We start from the raw sequence: 16424 nt of genomic DNA, 5'->3' as shown, positions 1-16424 counted from the left end.
CTTCTACGTATCTCCTCTTCTTCTCCCCTTGCATCCCTACCACCTTCTTGCGTATGGAAACTGTGTCTTGACGGCCTATCGTTTTGCACTCCCACTACACATGTCTATGTCCACACTAGAGTCTAGAGTCTATGTCTGTCTGCATGGGAAAGTAAGAAGCGTAATTTCAATTCTTTGTATGACCAGCGCATGTAAATAAATTGACAATAAAACCAACTTGACTTGACATCACACTACATTTTTTCTGCTGTTTTTCCTCTTAGGAAACTGAATTCCTTATCTCTTCTCCTCGCGCTCTTTTCCTCTATCTGTGGGACTGAGTGCCTGCATTTATTTTCCACTTTTACAGTTCTCCCTCCTGCACTACTGACAAGTAACAACTTTTGTCTTTCACACTCACAGACAGGCACACCCACACACGCACGCACACGCACGCATGCATGTATACACGCGCGCGCACACACACCTGCTTCAAATCACACTTACGTACCTGCTTATAGCACAGGTGGGCCGACTCACAGATATGGGGAAGCCAAAGAATGATTCATTCAAACTGTCTTTGTTCAACTGCAAGCGTGTGTCTGAGTGTGTGTCTACATGTCTCAGTGTGTGTGATGTTTGCATTTGTCCACATCACAGACTCCCGTCCCGACCCCCGCCAAAGACATACACGTACACACATACACACACACACACACATACACCTCACCTGTAACACTGTCCCGCTGTCAGCCTTACAGGTGTATTGGGGTAATACATGAAGAGTACTTTTTACCATGTGCATCTACCATAGGAAATAGTGGATTTTCTGATTCTGAATTTGGATTATTTGTTATTCTCTCTCTCTCTCTCTCTCTCTCTCTCTCTCTCTCTCTCTCTCTCTCTCTCTCTCTCTCTCTCTCTCTCTCTCTCTCTCTCTCTATCCCCTCTCTGTCTCTCTCTGTCCATCTCTCTCTCTATCCCTTTCTCTATCCCCCTCCCTCCATCAGGTACTCCAGATGCCTTCTCTCAGCTGCTGACGTGTCCGTACTGCTCTCGGGGCTACAAGCGCTACGCGTCGCTGAAGGAGCACGTGAAGCTGCGGCACGAGAAGAGCGAAGACAACTACAGCTGCTCCCTCTGTTCCTACACCTTCAGCCAGCGCGCACAGCTGGACAGGCACATGAGCGCGCACAAGAACGGACGAGACCAGGTAGATACACACACACACACACACACACACACACACACACACACACACACACACACACACACACACACACACACACACACACACACACACACACACACACACACACACACACACACACACACACACACACACACATACACACACACTGTACACCTTCAGCCAGCGCGCACAGCTGGACAGGCACATGAGCGCACACAAGAACGGACGAGACCAGGTAGATATGCTGTCACACACACACACACACACACACACACACACACACACACACACACACAAACTGCACACATTTAGTCTGCACTGAATGAACAGAACAGACGAGAAGAGGTAGACATACATGCAGTCTTACACACAATCACACAAGCGTTCACAGGAACACGTGCATGCGAGGTACACACTTTCTCTCCTTTAACCCTACAATCTAGTGTCACTTATTGCAAATGACCTTGTTTTGCCTATCCAATTCAGCCAGGTGATCATTCAGCCAGCCAATCACCTGGCTAAATTGGACAGGTAAAGCTAGTCATTTGGAAAAATGTGGCCCTGGATTATAGCTAATGAATTTATTTTACCCATCACTGGTGGGGAACCTGGCTGCAGCAGTGTTAGAGGCTCCAGTCCAGCATCACGTGTTCCACATCACCTGTTTTCACTCTGGGGTGATCCCTCTAATTTCACAAATTGTGCAAATTGGAGCGAGCTAATTTTAGCCAATGATTGGCGGCAGAAGCGTTTGGCTTTCAGATGCCGCTTTTTTGACTCACAAATGTTGCGTTTGAAGCCAAGGTGTGCGTCAGAGGCAGAGCACATGTTATCATACTCGAATGCAAACATACAAGGATTCACACATAGAGTAACCTATGCACACGCTCTGAAACCTACAAACACATGCACACACATAGATACACACATACTCTCGCATACCCACGAGTACAAACGTATACATACAGTACACATATACATAGACGATACATTATTTTCTAGGAATCTCTATATGAGTGTACAATGCTCTATGATTTACAATTTCTGTTTCTCTCTCTTGTCCCTCCCTATCTACATCTCCCCCCCTCTTTCTCTCTCTCTCCCCCTCTCTCTCTCTCTCTCTCTCTCTCTCTCTCTCTCTCTCTCTCTCTCTTGTCCCTCCCTATCTACATCTCCCCCCTCTTTCTCTCTCTCTCTCTCTCTCTCTCTCTCTCTCTCTCTCTCTCTCTCTCTCTCTCTCTCTCTGTCTCTCTCTCTCTTGTCCCTCTCTATCTACATCTCTCCTTTTCTCTCTCTTCCTCGTCCTCCCTCTCTCTCTCTCTCTCTCTCTCTCTCTCTCTCTCTCTCTCTCTCTCTCTCGCTCGCCCTATCTCTCTCGCTCGCCCTATCTCTCCCTCTCTCTCTTTACCCCTCTATCTCCCTCTCTCATCTCTTTCTCCATCACGTTCCCTCTCTTATTCTACCTCTCCCTCTTTCTCTCTTTTGCTCTCTCTCTCCCTCTCTCTTTTTCTCTCTCCTCCATCTCTTTCCCCCTCTCTCTCTCTCTCTCTCTCTCTCTCTCTCTCCCTCCCTCCTCTCTCCTCCTCTTCTCTCCATCTCAGCGTCACGTGGCCCAGTCGGGGGGCAATAGGAAGTTCAAGTGTACTGAATGTGGCAAAGCCTTCAAGTACAAGCACCACCTCAAGGAGCACTTACGCATACACAGCGGTAAGAGTCTGAACTCTGTGTGTGTGTGTGCGTGTGCATGTGCGTTTGCATCCTGTAGATGTGTCTTTGCGTAGATGTATGTCTATTTGTCGTCGTGTGCATGTGTGTACATACACATGAGTCTGTGCAAGTGTGAATAAATATGTGTACATATGTCTACATTATAGGTGTGTGTGTGTGTGTGTGTGTGTGTGTGTGTGTGTGTGCGTGCGTGCGTGCATGTGTGTATGGTGTGACCCAACTGTAATTTCTTGTTAACACCTTTGCACCTCTCAGCTGCTGTGCCTGTACCTGTGAGAAGTGCTCTGCACCTTTAGTTCACATTGCAAGTGCTCACAAATGATGTGGGGGCACGAGCATGAGGATGAGGACTGAGTGGGTGGATTTGAATGTGTGGAGTGTCTTTGTGTGTGTGTGTGTGTGTGCGTGTGTGTGCGTGTGTGTGCGTGTGTGTGTGTGTGTGTGTGTGTGTGTGCGTGTGTGTGCGTGTGTGTGCGTGTGTGTGCGTGTGTGTGTGTGTGTGTGTGTCTTTTGACCTGGATACAGGTTCCCTAGAAGGGCTCTTGCATCAGTTCTCAAGCAGCAACACGGGCAGCGTGTGTGTGTGTGTGTGTGTGTGTGTGTGTGTGTGTGTGTGTGTGTGTGTGTGTGTGTGTGTGTGTGTGTGTCTGTGTCTGTGTGTGTGTGTGTGTGTGTGTGTCTGTGTGTGTGTGTGTGTGTGTGTGTCTGTGTGTGTGCACGCGTGCGTGTCTGTGTGTGTGCATGCATGCGTGCGTGCGTGCGATTGTGCATGCGTGCGTGCGTGCGTGCTTGTGTGCGTCAGTTCCCAAGCAGCAGTGGAACAATGTGTGTGTGTGGGTGTGTGTGTGACTGTCTCAACCATTTACACTCAGGTGTACAGTTATTCTGTTTGTCTACTGTGACTGTGTGCGTGTGTCGAAGTGTGTATATGTGTAAGACAAAGTTTATGCTATTTTTGTGTCAGTTCAGTGACATGAATTATTTCCAACTGTATAACAATACTGATACTGTATAATAATATTGAAACTACTACTACTACTGGTAACAATACTACCACTACTACTACTAATTCTACTACTACAACTACTACTACTACTAATAATAACAATAATAACAATAATAGTAATAATGATAATAATAATTGAATGAATATAATATATTTCCCTCTGTGCAGGAGAAAAGCCATATGAGTGCTCCAACTGCAAGAAGCGCTTCTCCCACTCGGGCTCCTACAGCTCCCACATCAGCAGTAAGAAGTGCATCGGCATGCTCTCCTTCAACGCCAATCGCTCCTCCCGACCCCCCGCCTCCGCCCAGACCCCCTCCAACACCCCCGCGGCCCCCCAGTCTCGAGAGAAGTCCCAGACCAACGCCAAGCTCCAGCCGGAGACCCCCAGCCTCCCCGTGGCTCACATCAAGGCCGAGCCCATGGAGAGTGAGCTGAAGCCGGGCGTGGTGCCCGCCAACGGCCCCTCCACCCTGATCCAGACCTCCACCACTACCAACAACAACAACGCCACTAACCACGCCAATGCCACCGCGACCGCTACCACTGTGCCCACCGCCACTGCCCCCCTGCAGCTGCTGCTACCCACCGTGGGGCTGGTGTCGCCCGTCAGCATCAGCCTGGCACAGCTGCAGAGCCTGCTGAAGGCCGAGCCTGCTGTGGTGGGGGGAGGGGGGAACCACCTGACCCTCAACACCACTAACAGGTACAGTACCTCTACTGTGGGACTGCATTCACAAGTCTGTACTCTCAATACACTATAAAACTTGGCAGCCAGTTAAATGTAAAAATGTACAGTGGAACTTGCCCAGCTGCCTTAATGTTGTCGTAATGTAACTCAACTCGAAACTTAACTGAACTCCAGACTTTCTCAAGTTGAGTTAGCACACAAACTTAAGGCAACAGGGCAACCTTTTTTTTTTAGGTTAACTGGCTGCTATGTTTTATAGTGTACTGTGTTTTTGTGAGGTTGTTATGTGTTCTGTGTTATGTGGCAGCCATTGTGAATGTTCAAGACAAATTTCCCCCGGGACCAATGTTTTGTCCTGCATATTTCTATATCTGCATGGTTTTGTCCTGCATGTTTTTATGTCTCAATGTTTTATGTTTTGCTTTCTGTGGATATGTTGTCTTTTGTGACTTGTTTGTTTCTGTCTGTATTGTGAGTCCTATGGAGGGCGTTTTGCGTTTTTTTGCTGCTTTCTTGGCTGGGGCCCACTTGAAAAAGAGGCAACTGCCTCAATGTGATTACCCTAGTAAAATAAAGGAGGGGGAAAAAAACAAAGAAAAACAAAACAAAAAAACCTCATAATGCGCACCGTTTCACCAGTGGAACACTGACAGAGCTCTGCATTTTTCATCGCCAGCCAAATCTTTTTAGCCAAGCACACACACACTACAGTAATGGGTCTATGTGGCTAGTAAGTTTTCTTTTCAAACAACCAAATTGAATTCTCACCACCAGCATTTGGCTGGTTGGCAGGTGTTCATGTCGAGCCCTTAACACTGTAATAGTGTTTGAAAAGACTTTACACTATTTACACTGCCATGCAATATTACACTACTACCAGAGGCGACTCTAGGTTCAGCTGGGGCACCAAGCGAATATATCACGGGAGGGCACATTTGAATGAAATGTGCCACTAATGTAGCAAAGTGTGAGCTGTTATTCACTATCTAGGGGCTTGGGGGCCCAAAGCGGCTGCCTGCCTAGCCTGGTGACAAGATGGACCTCTGACTACTACCACGTTACACACAGAGCCTTAAGAAATACATTACGACTTGATCATTGCTATTCTGGTAGCAACAGATTTATAGCAGGGGCCATGTCTTAACTGAGTAGCCCCACAATGCACGGCGTTCCACCAGTGGAAAGCTGTAAATAGTCTATATATTAACTATAACATTTAACTACCATATTACTATACTACTGTACTATGACATAACACAGGACCTTTAGTAATGCACTATGACTTGGTCATTGCCATTCTGGTAACAGCAAATGTATAATGCCATGTCCTTAAAAGATTAAACTAAGCTGGAATCTTGTATCTCTTTTATCTTATCTTGTATCTTATATCTTGTATGTTGTTAAAAAAAAAAATCACTAACCCTTCTTTGCATCTGCACTTGTTGTTCTGTATATTTCCTGTGCACTTTGTATCTGCTAGTGATGCTGGCTATGATTATGTCCTCATTTGTTAGTCGCTTTGGTTATAAATAGTCTGCCAAACGCAATGTAATGCAATGTAATGTAATATAATGTATCTTGTATCTTGTGGCAGTATTAACGCGCAGGCCGCCACCACGGGCCCCCTCATCCAGACCATCAGCCTGCCTCTCCTGGACCAGGACGGCCACGCCAAAATCCTCATCAACTACAGCCTGGACCCCAGCCAGACACACGCGCACGCCATGCAGACGCAGACGCACGCCATCCTGCAGCTGAAGAAAGAGACGCTCGTGCCCGTGGCGATGAAGACGGAGAAAGAGAGGGAGGCCGAGGACCTGACGCTGAAGAAGAGGAGGAGGAAGGACGAAGAGGTGGTGGAGGAGGAGATGGAGGTGCCGGAGGAGAAGAGGGAGAAGAAGGATTCGGCGGGGATGAAGGACGTGGACGTTTCTCCCTCCACGCTCGGCTCCGAAGGGGAGGTGCTGAACGGCCACGAACCCACCGTGGCGGCCACCCCCGTTTCCAAGGCCACGACCCCCGTATCCATGGCGACGACCCCGGGTTCGGGGGTGGAAGGTCAGAAGAAGGAGAGTCTCCAGTCGGTGCTGAAGGCCTACTACGCCCTCAACGCCAAGCCGGAGGAGGAGGAGGTGGCGCGCATCGCCACGGCCGTCAGCCTGTCCCCCGGCACCGTCACCCGCTGGTTCCACAAGATGGCGGCCAAGCGGGCGCGCAAAACGCCCGCCGCCACCATCGCTAAGGACGATGTGACGAGCGCGGACAACGGCGTCGACAAAGAGCCATCGGGTGACGACAACGAAGGTGACGACAACGAAGGTGACAAAGACGGTGAAAAAGATGGCGATGTCTCGGGCGCTTCTGATGTGGAGATCTCGCCTCAGAACACGCCGTTGCCCACGCCGACGTGCTCGCGCTCCCCCTCGCCCTCCCCCACCACCACACATAACCCAGCGCCTGCCTCTGCCTCCGCCACCACAAACGACCAATCACAGCCCTCCGTGCCACAGAGCCAGAGCCCGGGCCCGCTCAACCTCTCGGCCGACGGACCAATCCCGTGCCGGGGCGGGCTGGCGGAAGGGGAGGGGCCTCTGGACCTCTCAATGCCAAAGGGCGTCGCCACGACAACCTCCACCAACAGAGTGCCGGCCCCTGCCATGCAGGACGAGCCCCTCAACCTGACCTGTGCCAAGAAAGACGCCCCCTCGCCGCCCGCCAACGCCCTCGCCCTCGCCAACGGCAGTGCCAACCCTCTCGCCATACACGCTCCTCCCAACGCCACTGCGGTCGCCGCCAGCAACCCCATCAGCATCATGGCCACTCAGCTGCCCACGCTGCTTGCCATCTCCGACCAGGGCGGGAACAAGACTATCCTGATCCCGCAGCTGGCGTACACCTACGCCACCACCACCACGACCACCCCCGCAACGCCCACTACCGTGCCCGCTGCAGCCGAGACGCCCGCGCCAGCTAGCGACAAGGAGCAGGTGCTGCACGTCAACGGGATCAAGGTGAGTGAGCTCACAGTGTGTGTGTGTCTGTGTGTCTGTGTGTGTGTGTCTGTGTGTCTGTGTGTGTGTGGTTAGGTGTGGGTGTGTGTGTGTGGGGGGCGGGGTGCTTGTGTGGGTGAGTAGGTGTGTGAGAGAGAACTTAGGCTGATGTGTGTGTCTGTGACAAAATCTCCAAACTTTGTTGCATCACGTGCATTTGAGAACATTGCACAGAAATATCAATAACCTTTTTCCTACTCACAAATCATGTAGGTATGCCCTCAAGGTAGTGGTGTGAAGGTTTCATAAATAAATAATGGTGTTTTGACTGCTATATTAAAAATAAATAAGAGTCTGGCTGAGAAGGAGGAGCGGGAAGGAGGTTTTCTGTCAGTCTGCTGTGTGGAGGTCAGGAGAAGAGGCCCTTTTTAAACAGTAATGGTGTGCAGTTATGATACGGCTTGCGGGAAGGTTTGACTATATTGATTTTCGTCAGATGTCAAATTAAGAGTCTTGAGACCAAGCCTGGCAAACCTCCCATAGACAGGAAGTTGTCTTCTCTGGTGTTTTAAGTTGTGTCTACTGGACTGGACAACAGCAGCTAATCAGACCATAAATAAAAAGGTTGAAAAATCTGGTGCCATGACAGAGGATTTTCAAGGATTTCCAATTCATCTGGGTGTTGGCAAGCCATTTGTCTGAGAATTCTGATGAAGTTAGTCTTATTGCACCGAACAAAAAAATGAACATCTGTGTGGCACCAGACTTCTAGTCTTTTTTTATTTATGATTTAGGCCTGCGTTGGTTGCACTGTATTGTTATTTCAGAAGCGTGGAGTACGTACAGTATATCCTTCCTTAGTTAATTAGACCATTGTAATGGTGTGATGGTGTAGCCTTTGATTTTCATTGGATCTACAAATCATTTATTAGTTAAGAGTGTTTTCAATTCAATTCCTTTATTAAGGGATAGCCCCTTGAGAAACATTGTCATTGTGACACAGCACTCCACAGCACACAAGTGAACACTGCACACACTGCACACTGCACACAACGAAATTGCAGTTATGCCTCACCCGTGCAAGGGGGCAGCCCTCAGTGCAGGGTACCTCAGTCATGGAGGAGGATGGGGGAGAGCACTGGTTGATTACTCCCCCCACCAACCTGGCGGGTCGGGAATTGAACCGGCAACCTTTGGGATGCAAGTCTGATGCCCTAACCGCTCACCCATGACTGCCCTTAAGGGATAGCCCCTTGAGATGTTCCATCTCTTTTTTGAGGGGGTTCCTTGTGTGTGTGTGTGTGTGTGTGTGTGTGTGTGTGTGTGTGTGTGTGTGTGTGTGTGTGTGTGTGTGTGTGTGTGTGTGTGTGTGTGTGTGTGTGTGTACAGAATCTAACAGAAGTGTGTGTGCCTGTGTGTAGTGTGTGTGTATGCATGTTAATGTGTAGTATGAATCTAACATGACTGTATGCGTATGTGTGTGTGTTCTGCAGGAAGAGAAGTCGGAGGGTGTTGGGGAGAGCGTGTCGGAGGAGCAGAATGACTCGGACTCGGGCGTCCCCAAGAAGAAGATGCGGAGGACGGAGGGGGGCCAGTACGCATGCGACCTGTGTGACAAAATATTCCAGAAGAGCAGCTCACTACTCCGACACAAATACGAACACACAGGTAACTATTGAACACACACACACACACACACACACACACACAGTATACATTCACAGTATACAGTCACACTAACACGAACACACACACACACACACACACACACACACACACACACACACACACACACACACACACACACACACACAAACACACACACACACACACACACAGTATACTTTCACAGTATACAGTCACACTAACACGAACACACACACACACACACACACACACACACACACACACACACACACACACACACACACACACACACACACACACACACACACACACACACACACACACACGTTTATCACCTCTGGCTATGAAAATGCAGGCCTCTGTGTGTGTGTGTGTGTGTGTGTGTGTGTGTGTGTGTGTGTGTGTGTGTGTGTGCGTGTGTGTGTGCGTGCGTGCGTGCGTGCGTGCGTGCGTACATGTGTATGTGTGTGTGTGTGTGTGTGTGTGTTGCCACTGGCTGCATTTAACACTGTTCTTGGCACTGCAGTGTGTGAGCTGGCTGCATATGCATGTGTTTGGCACTCTGTATGTGGGTGTGTGTATGTGGTCATGATGAGTGTGTGGGTGTGTGTGAGTGTGAGTTTAAGGTTGTAGGGTGGGTGTGTTTGAGTGTGTAGTGTACACGTGTACATTTACAATGTGTGTGTGTGTGTGTGTGTGTGTGTTGGCTGGGAGGGGGTGTGTAGTTGGGCCCTTGAGAGCTGAGAGGTGAAGTGGATGTGACGGGTTAGCAGGCAGCTCCCAGAGAGAGACAACCTGAGAGGGAAATATGTACTGTGAAGAAGTACTGTGTGTGTGTGTGTGTACGTGTGCGTGTACGTGTACGTGTGTGTGTGTATGTGTGTGTGTGTGTGTGTGTGTGTGTGTGTGTACTTAAAGTTGTTGGGCGTGTGTGCGCATGTGTGTGTGTGTGTGCCACTTCAAACTGTAGTGTGTGTGTGTGTGTGTGTGTGTGTGTGTGTGTGTGTAGCTGTAGGGTGTGGGCCTGTCGCTCTCTCTCTGGCCAAACCACATCACCTTCCACTCCACTCCACCCGACTCAGGGTTGCTTTAGGTTCATACTCCTTATCCTCCTTTTCTTTTCCTTTTTCTTTCTCTCTCTCTCTCCCTCTCTTTATCCCTCTCATTGTAACGCCGCATTATGTAATAACGGTGCAATATGTAATAATGTAACAAATTATTACATAATGTGGTGACAATCGCCGCATTGTGTAATAATTTACGCATTTCGTAATACATTTCTTGAACGCATTTCGTAATAACTTTCTTCTCATCTTGTAATAAATTATTACAAAATGCGAAATTTATTACGGAATGCGGCCGCAACTTTTTTTTTTGATGGAAATGTAATAACATGGTGCATTATGTAATAATCTATATGGATATGTTTTTTCTGCACTTGGATTCAGTAGGCGCAGCACACACACATAGTCTCAGTGACATGGTATAGTCACTGCCTCTCCTCTCTCTCACTCATTCTTCTCAGTTCTCAAACTGCTCGAGAGTCGCGAATGATGCGGTTAAAAACCGTTTAAGAAATAATTTCACNACTTGTTGCGTGCAACGAGTCCAACGAATTGTCTCGCACTCTCTGCTACATTACACCAATTTACAGCGACATTAAATAGGCCAGGTCTAAACACTTCACGAGTGGTGAAAACTAAATTAAATATCTAAATTAAATATCTTGGATAGCTATATAGACCTAGGCCTAACTAGATTTGTTGCAATACAGATTCATTTCTAGAGCCAGAAGTGTTCCGCTGGACTGACGAAACCCGAACACGATCAAGTTTGCAACTTCTTTCCCTCGTGCGCTGTCCGTCAGCACCACCTGTCATTAGGACGTCCGATTAGCTTTCATTACGTGCTGAGGGAAAAACTCCCGCCATTAGGCCTATGTGCTGTTCCACTGTTGTGAGGGATATCACCAAATAATTTAGATAAAAGTCAGAACATTATTTTGGCAATGAAAGGCACACAGGTGGCTGGAAGCTCAAGCAGTCTTCAGTCTGTTCATTTAAGCTTTTGGGTGCTCTTGGATATCGGGGATCAGTTCATGTAGAGAGAAGAGTTCATCCAGGCACTCCAAAATAAGGTGCCCAAACGATAAGTTACATTAAAAAGCCTTTAATGGTACTGGGCTGGGGTTACATTAAAAAGCCGACATGTTTCCACCTCACCAGGTCCTTCATCATTGAAAAGAAAGGCCTCCCTTAAATAGTGACATCACCACATGTGACCCATTACGCACTACACACATTTGCGCACACCATAGAAAACAAAGATTAAAAATAGCCTGGGGTAATAAGTGATGCCACAGAAAAAATGACCAGAAGTACAAATAAAAATCACAAAAAAACAAGTAAAATCAATATCCTCATTTAGACCAGTATAGCGCATGGCATCCAGTTGGTGTATCCAAAAAAGTCTGCCTCTGATTAGGCCTAAGTCTTTTTAGCCTGTCCCCACCCCTCGGGAAGAGGTTTGATATGCTCGACGCCCTGTATGCGCAGCAGAGAATCATTTTTACCATGGTATTCATATGTTTCGCCATGGGATAGTCAAAATTGCCCACTCTGATACCCTATTTATGTTCTGCTAGACTATCTCGCATGCGCCTTTTTGTGCGCCCGATATAAAAGAACCCCTTCAGCGCAAGGACAAGTTTAGGCGGTATATGACAAATGTAGAATTGCAATTAATGAAATCTCTCTGTCCATATTCATTCGTGGTTTTAGTATCCACAAAAGATTTGGCTTGTGTAACATTTGGACAGTGGGGGCAGTTCATACATCTATGAACTGTCGTAACAAAAAAAGGACGGGACTGCTGCTGGCGATGATGTTTGTTTTTGGTCAATAACGTGTTGCGTTGTAGGGAGCGCGCGCGCTTCACTGTATGCGTTTTGGGTGGCTTCCTTGGAATATTCATTAACTAATATTAACTTTCTGGATTTGACGATATACAGTATTAAGACGCGGAGGGACAGCTGCACACCACCTTATTCAGAAAGGCGACCTCTCGGAACACCATTCTGAGAGCGGATTCATTCCATCCCCCACATCTCATTAGAAATATTCCACACGGCCAATTCCAGAGATTAGGCGTATCTGTGATTTCGAAAATGATTTTCACGAGCAGGCCGAGCTGATGGAGAAAAGATTCAGTGATAGAGCCTATCACCCTAAAGCCATCCAAAACGCATACAGTGAAGCGCGCTCCCTTCAACGCAACACGTTATTGGACCAAAAAGAAAACATCATCGCCACCAGCAGTCTCGTCCTTTTTTTGTTACGACATATAGTACACAAGCGACGCGGATCAGGCAAATTATTAAGAACAATTGGTCCATTATTGAAAGTGATGCGCAACTACGTGAGGTGTTCCCAGAACCACCCATGGTGTCTTTAAAGAGTGCACCAGCCTAGGAGATAAATTAATGCGCTCTCACAGGTGAAAAAGAGAGAAACCTGGCTGCGTAAACCCATTGGCACCTATAGATGTATGAACTGCCCTCACTGCCCAAATGTTACACAAGCCAAATCTTTTGTGGATACTAAAACCACGAGAGAATACGGACAGAGAGATTTCATTAATTGCAATTCTACATTTGTCATATACCGCCTAACTTGTCCTTGCGCTGAAGGGTTCTTTTATATCGGACGCACAAAAGGCGCATGCGAGATAGGCTAGCAGAACATAAATACCTGTATGCTATCAGAGTGGGCAATTTTGACTATCCCATGGCGAAACATTTCAATGAATATACCATGGTAAAAAATGATTCTCTGCTGCGCATACAGGGCGTCGAGCATATCAAACCTCTTCCGAGGGGTGGGGACAGGCTAAAAAGACTTAATCAGAGGCAGACTTTTTGGATACACCAACTGGATGCCATGCGCTATCCTGGTCTAAATGAGGATATTGATTTTACTTGTTTTTTGTGATGCTTATTTGTACTTCTGGTCATTTTTTTTCTGTGGCATCACTTATTACCCCAGGCTATTTTTTAATCTTTGTTTTCTCTGGTGTGCGCAAATGTGTTTAGTGCGTAATGGGTCACATGTGGTGATGTCACTATTTAAGGGAGGCCTTTCTTTTCAATGGTGAACGTAGCCCTGATGAAGACCTGGTGAGGTCGAAACATGTCGGCTTTTTAATGTAACCCCAGCCCAGTACCATTAAAGGCTTTTTAATGTAACTTCCCGTTTGGACACCTTATTATTTTGGAGTGCCTGGATGAACTCTTCTCTCTACATGAACTGATCCCCGATATCCAAGAGCACCCAAAAACTTAAATGAACAGACTGAACAGATTGCCAAAATAATGTTCTGACTTTTATCTAAATTATTTGGTGATATCCCTCAGAACAGTGCAACAGCACATGGGCCTAATGGCGAGAGTTTTTCCCTCAGCACGTAATGAAAGCTAATCGGACGTCTGATGACAGGTGGTGCTGACGGACAGCGCATGAGGGAAAGAAGTTGCAAACTTGATCGTGTTCGGTTTCGTCAGTCCAACGGAACACTTCTGGCTATAGAAAATGAATCTGTATTGCAACAAATCTAGTTAGGCCTAGGTCTATATAGGCTATTCAAGATATTTAATTTAGACAGAATCCTTTCAAGCCGTGCAGCATCAACGTGGTCATATAGCCTACTGTCTGCACTTGTTCCGTTGCCTGCTTCATAGCAGAGAAGGAATGGCTTGCTGTTGTTGAGGATTTGTAACGTGGATTATCGAAACTGAAGACTTGATTTCTTTTATTGATACCTTTTTGTTTGGTATAATTACGGACAATGCAAATAACTGATTTTTGTGACGTTCGGACATTTTTGGAAGGAATATAATCGAATTAGTCCCGCCGCTTGGGTTATTGTTTTTGGCGTGCATGTGGATGAGCATAGGCTATTGGATTTGATTGCAGCCTAATAGGCCTACTGAACAGTGGACTGAAATTGAAAATATGACAAAGAGTGGCATTTTCTCGGGTGCTATGACTTCTTGCTTTGCAAGAAGACAGTCTCCTCACTCCACGGGCAAAAAGCACCATGGTCAGACCCTGGCGCGCATGTAGGCAGACATGAAAGACTCACTACTCCACGGGCAAATATCGGGAAAAATTAAGCACCACCAGCATGGACAGCTCCCCACGAGTCACTTATAATGGTTGGTCTTTTCCTGGGATTTGATTCATGTTGTTTGGGGGAAAATATTAAAATAGCCTTTGTAATGTTAAGAATATTTCCAAAGAGCCAAGATGGGGCTTAAGATCAATATGGGCCAGGTTTGTCTCCGTGCGTACACACACACACACACACACACACACACACACACACACACACACACTCTCTCTCTCTCTCTCTCTCTCTCCCTCTCTCTCTCTCTCTCTCTCTCTCTCGCCACAGACCCACGCAAGTGCAAGACAAGTTTTCACCTCCTCGTGAAGTGTTTAGACCTGGCCTATTTAATGTCGCTGTAAAATTTGGTGTAATGTAGCAGAAAGTGCGAGACATTCGTTGGACTCGTTGCACGCAACAAGTTGTGAAATTATTTCTTAACGGTTTTAACCGCATCATTCGCGACTCTCGAGCAGTTTGAGAACTGAGAAGAATGAGAGAGAGAGAGAGGGCAGTGACTATACCATGTCACTGAGACTATGTATGTGTGCTGCGCCTACTGAATCCAAGTGCAGAAAAAACATATCCATATAGATTATTACATAATGCACCATGTTATTACATTTCCATCAAAAAAAAAAGTTGCGGCCGCATTCCGTAATAAATTTCGCATTTTGTAATAATTTATTACAAGATGAGAAAAAAAATATTACGAAATGCGTTCAAGAAATGTATTACGAAATGCGTAAATTATTACACAATGCGGCGATTGTCACCACATTATGTAATAATTTGTTACATTATTACATATTGCACCGTTATTACATAATGCGGCGTTACACTCATCTTCCTTTCATCTGTTCTTTTCCCTCTCTGTGCCTCTTCCTTGCTTTAGGGTTATGTTCTTATCCTCTCTGTCTTTCTTTGCTTACCTTTCTTTCCTTCTCTCCTCTCATCTCCTCTCATCCCCCCTCTCTCCCACCATCTATTATATCATAACCTCTGTGTATACCATCAGTCCTCATTCTAACTCCCCTTCTCTTAATGTTTCTCTCCTCCTTCTCCCTTCCCCCTCCGTCAACACACACACACACACACACACACACACACACACACACACACACACACACACACACACACACACACACACACACACACACACACACACACACTTTCCACTTCTCCAGGTCTCTCTCTCTCTCTCTCTCTGCCCCCAGTCAACCTCTCTCTTACTTCATTTACTTTCCTTATCCACGGGCCACTCTACTCCTTCTCTCTGTCTTTCTATTCTTTTATTTTCTCTTCTCTTCTCTTCTCTTCTCTTCTCTTCTCTTCTCTTCTCTTCTCTTCTCTTCTCTTCTCTTCTCTTCTCTTCTCCTCATCTGCAAGAGGCTGCAAGATACCTGGCAGTAGTAGTAGTTCTCTGGCTTTGAGCCTCTCTGCTTTTGCATCCAAATGACATCACTCCTGCTGTTCACTGTTTGCTGCTGTTGCCTGTGGCAACGGAACTCTCTGTGTGATTCGTCAACCTGGCTGTCGCTCAAACAGGCCTACACCCACCACTACAGCCTCACCTAAAGAGAAGAACTTGTGCTCAGAACATTTTTTTTGCACGCACGCACACACACACACACACGTGCATGCACACATTCACAGGTCTCTGTTCACACACCTGGGATAATATTACAGTCTGAGGCAAAGGCCATATCAGTGATTTGGAAAGAAAGTGATTTGTTTTTGTAAACATGTAACACTTTTGACATGGGGCCAGTAGCTCGTAATGATGCTGTAACTCCCCGGGCTCCCCTGAAGTATAAACAAACAACATGTGTGAACAAGGCTGTCTAAAGACTCTCAGAGCACATTTATGTAAGGCTGGGGTTAGCTACCTCTCTTGAGTGATTCACTTGGGTATCCTCTTAGTGCAGAAGGGCCCTTCGACGGGCCCATTCACCCTTTTTCCCCCAAACACTCAACTACTGTATATCATAACAACAATGCTATGACAACGCGGAGAGTCTTAAGTAA

The 16424-nt window shown here is 46.9% G+C and overlaps 1 protein-coding gene across 2 annotated transcripts in view; it reads left to right on the top strand.

Annotated features, from left to right (window-relative positions):
- Positions 1-16424, top strand: part of zeb1b (zinc finger E-box binding homeobox 1b) — a 100157-nt gene that overhangs the window by 78663 nt on the left and 5070 nt on the right. Inside the window, exons 4-8 of one of the 2 annotated variants that reach the window (XM_063207120.1) lie at positions 990-1192; positions 2773-2878; positions 4074-4611; positions 6191-7607; positions 9080-9254. In XM_063207120.1, the coding sequence (XP_063063190.1) occupies positions 990-1192; positions 2773-2878; positions 4074-4611; positions 6191-7607; positions 9080-9254 (2439 nt within the window). Of the gene's footprint in view, positions 1-989; positions 1193-1346; positions 1407-2772; positions 2879-4073; positions 4612-6190; positions 7608-9079; positions 9255-16424 lie in introns of those variants that run through there. The other variant, XM_063207121.1, reaches the window with a different exon arrangement.

Source organism: Engraulis encrasicolus, chromosome 9 (genome assembly GCF_034702125.1).
Source record: "Engraulis encrasicolus isolate BLACKSEA-1 chromosome 9, IST_EnEncr_1.0, whole genome shotgun sequence".
NCBI classification, from domain to species: domain Eukaryota; kingdom Metazoa; phylum Chordata; class Actinopteri; order Clupeiformes; family Engraulidae; genus Engraulis; species Engraulis encrasicolus.
Note: the sequence above shows the minus strand (reverse complement) of the source record. Positions and strands in the feature narration are given on the sequence as shown.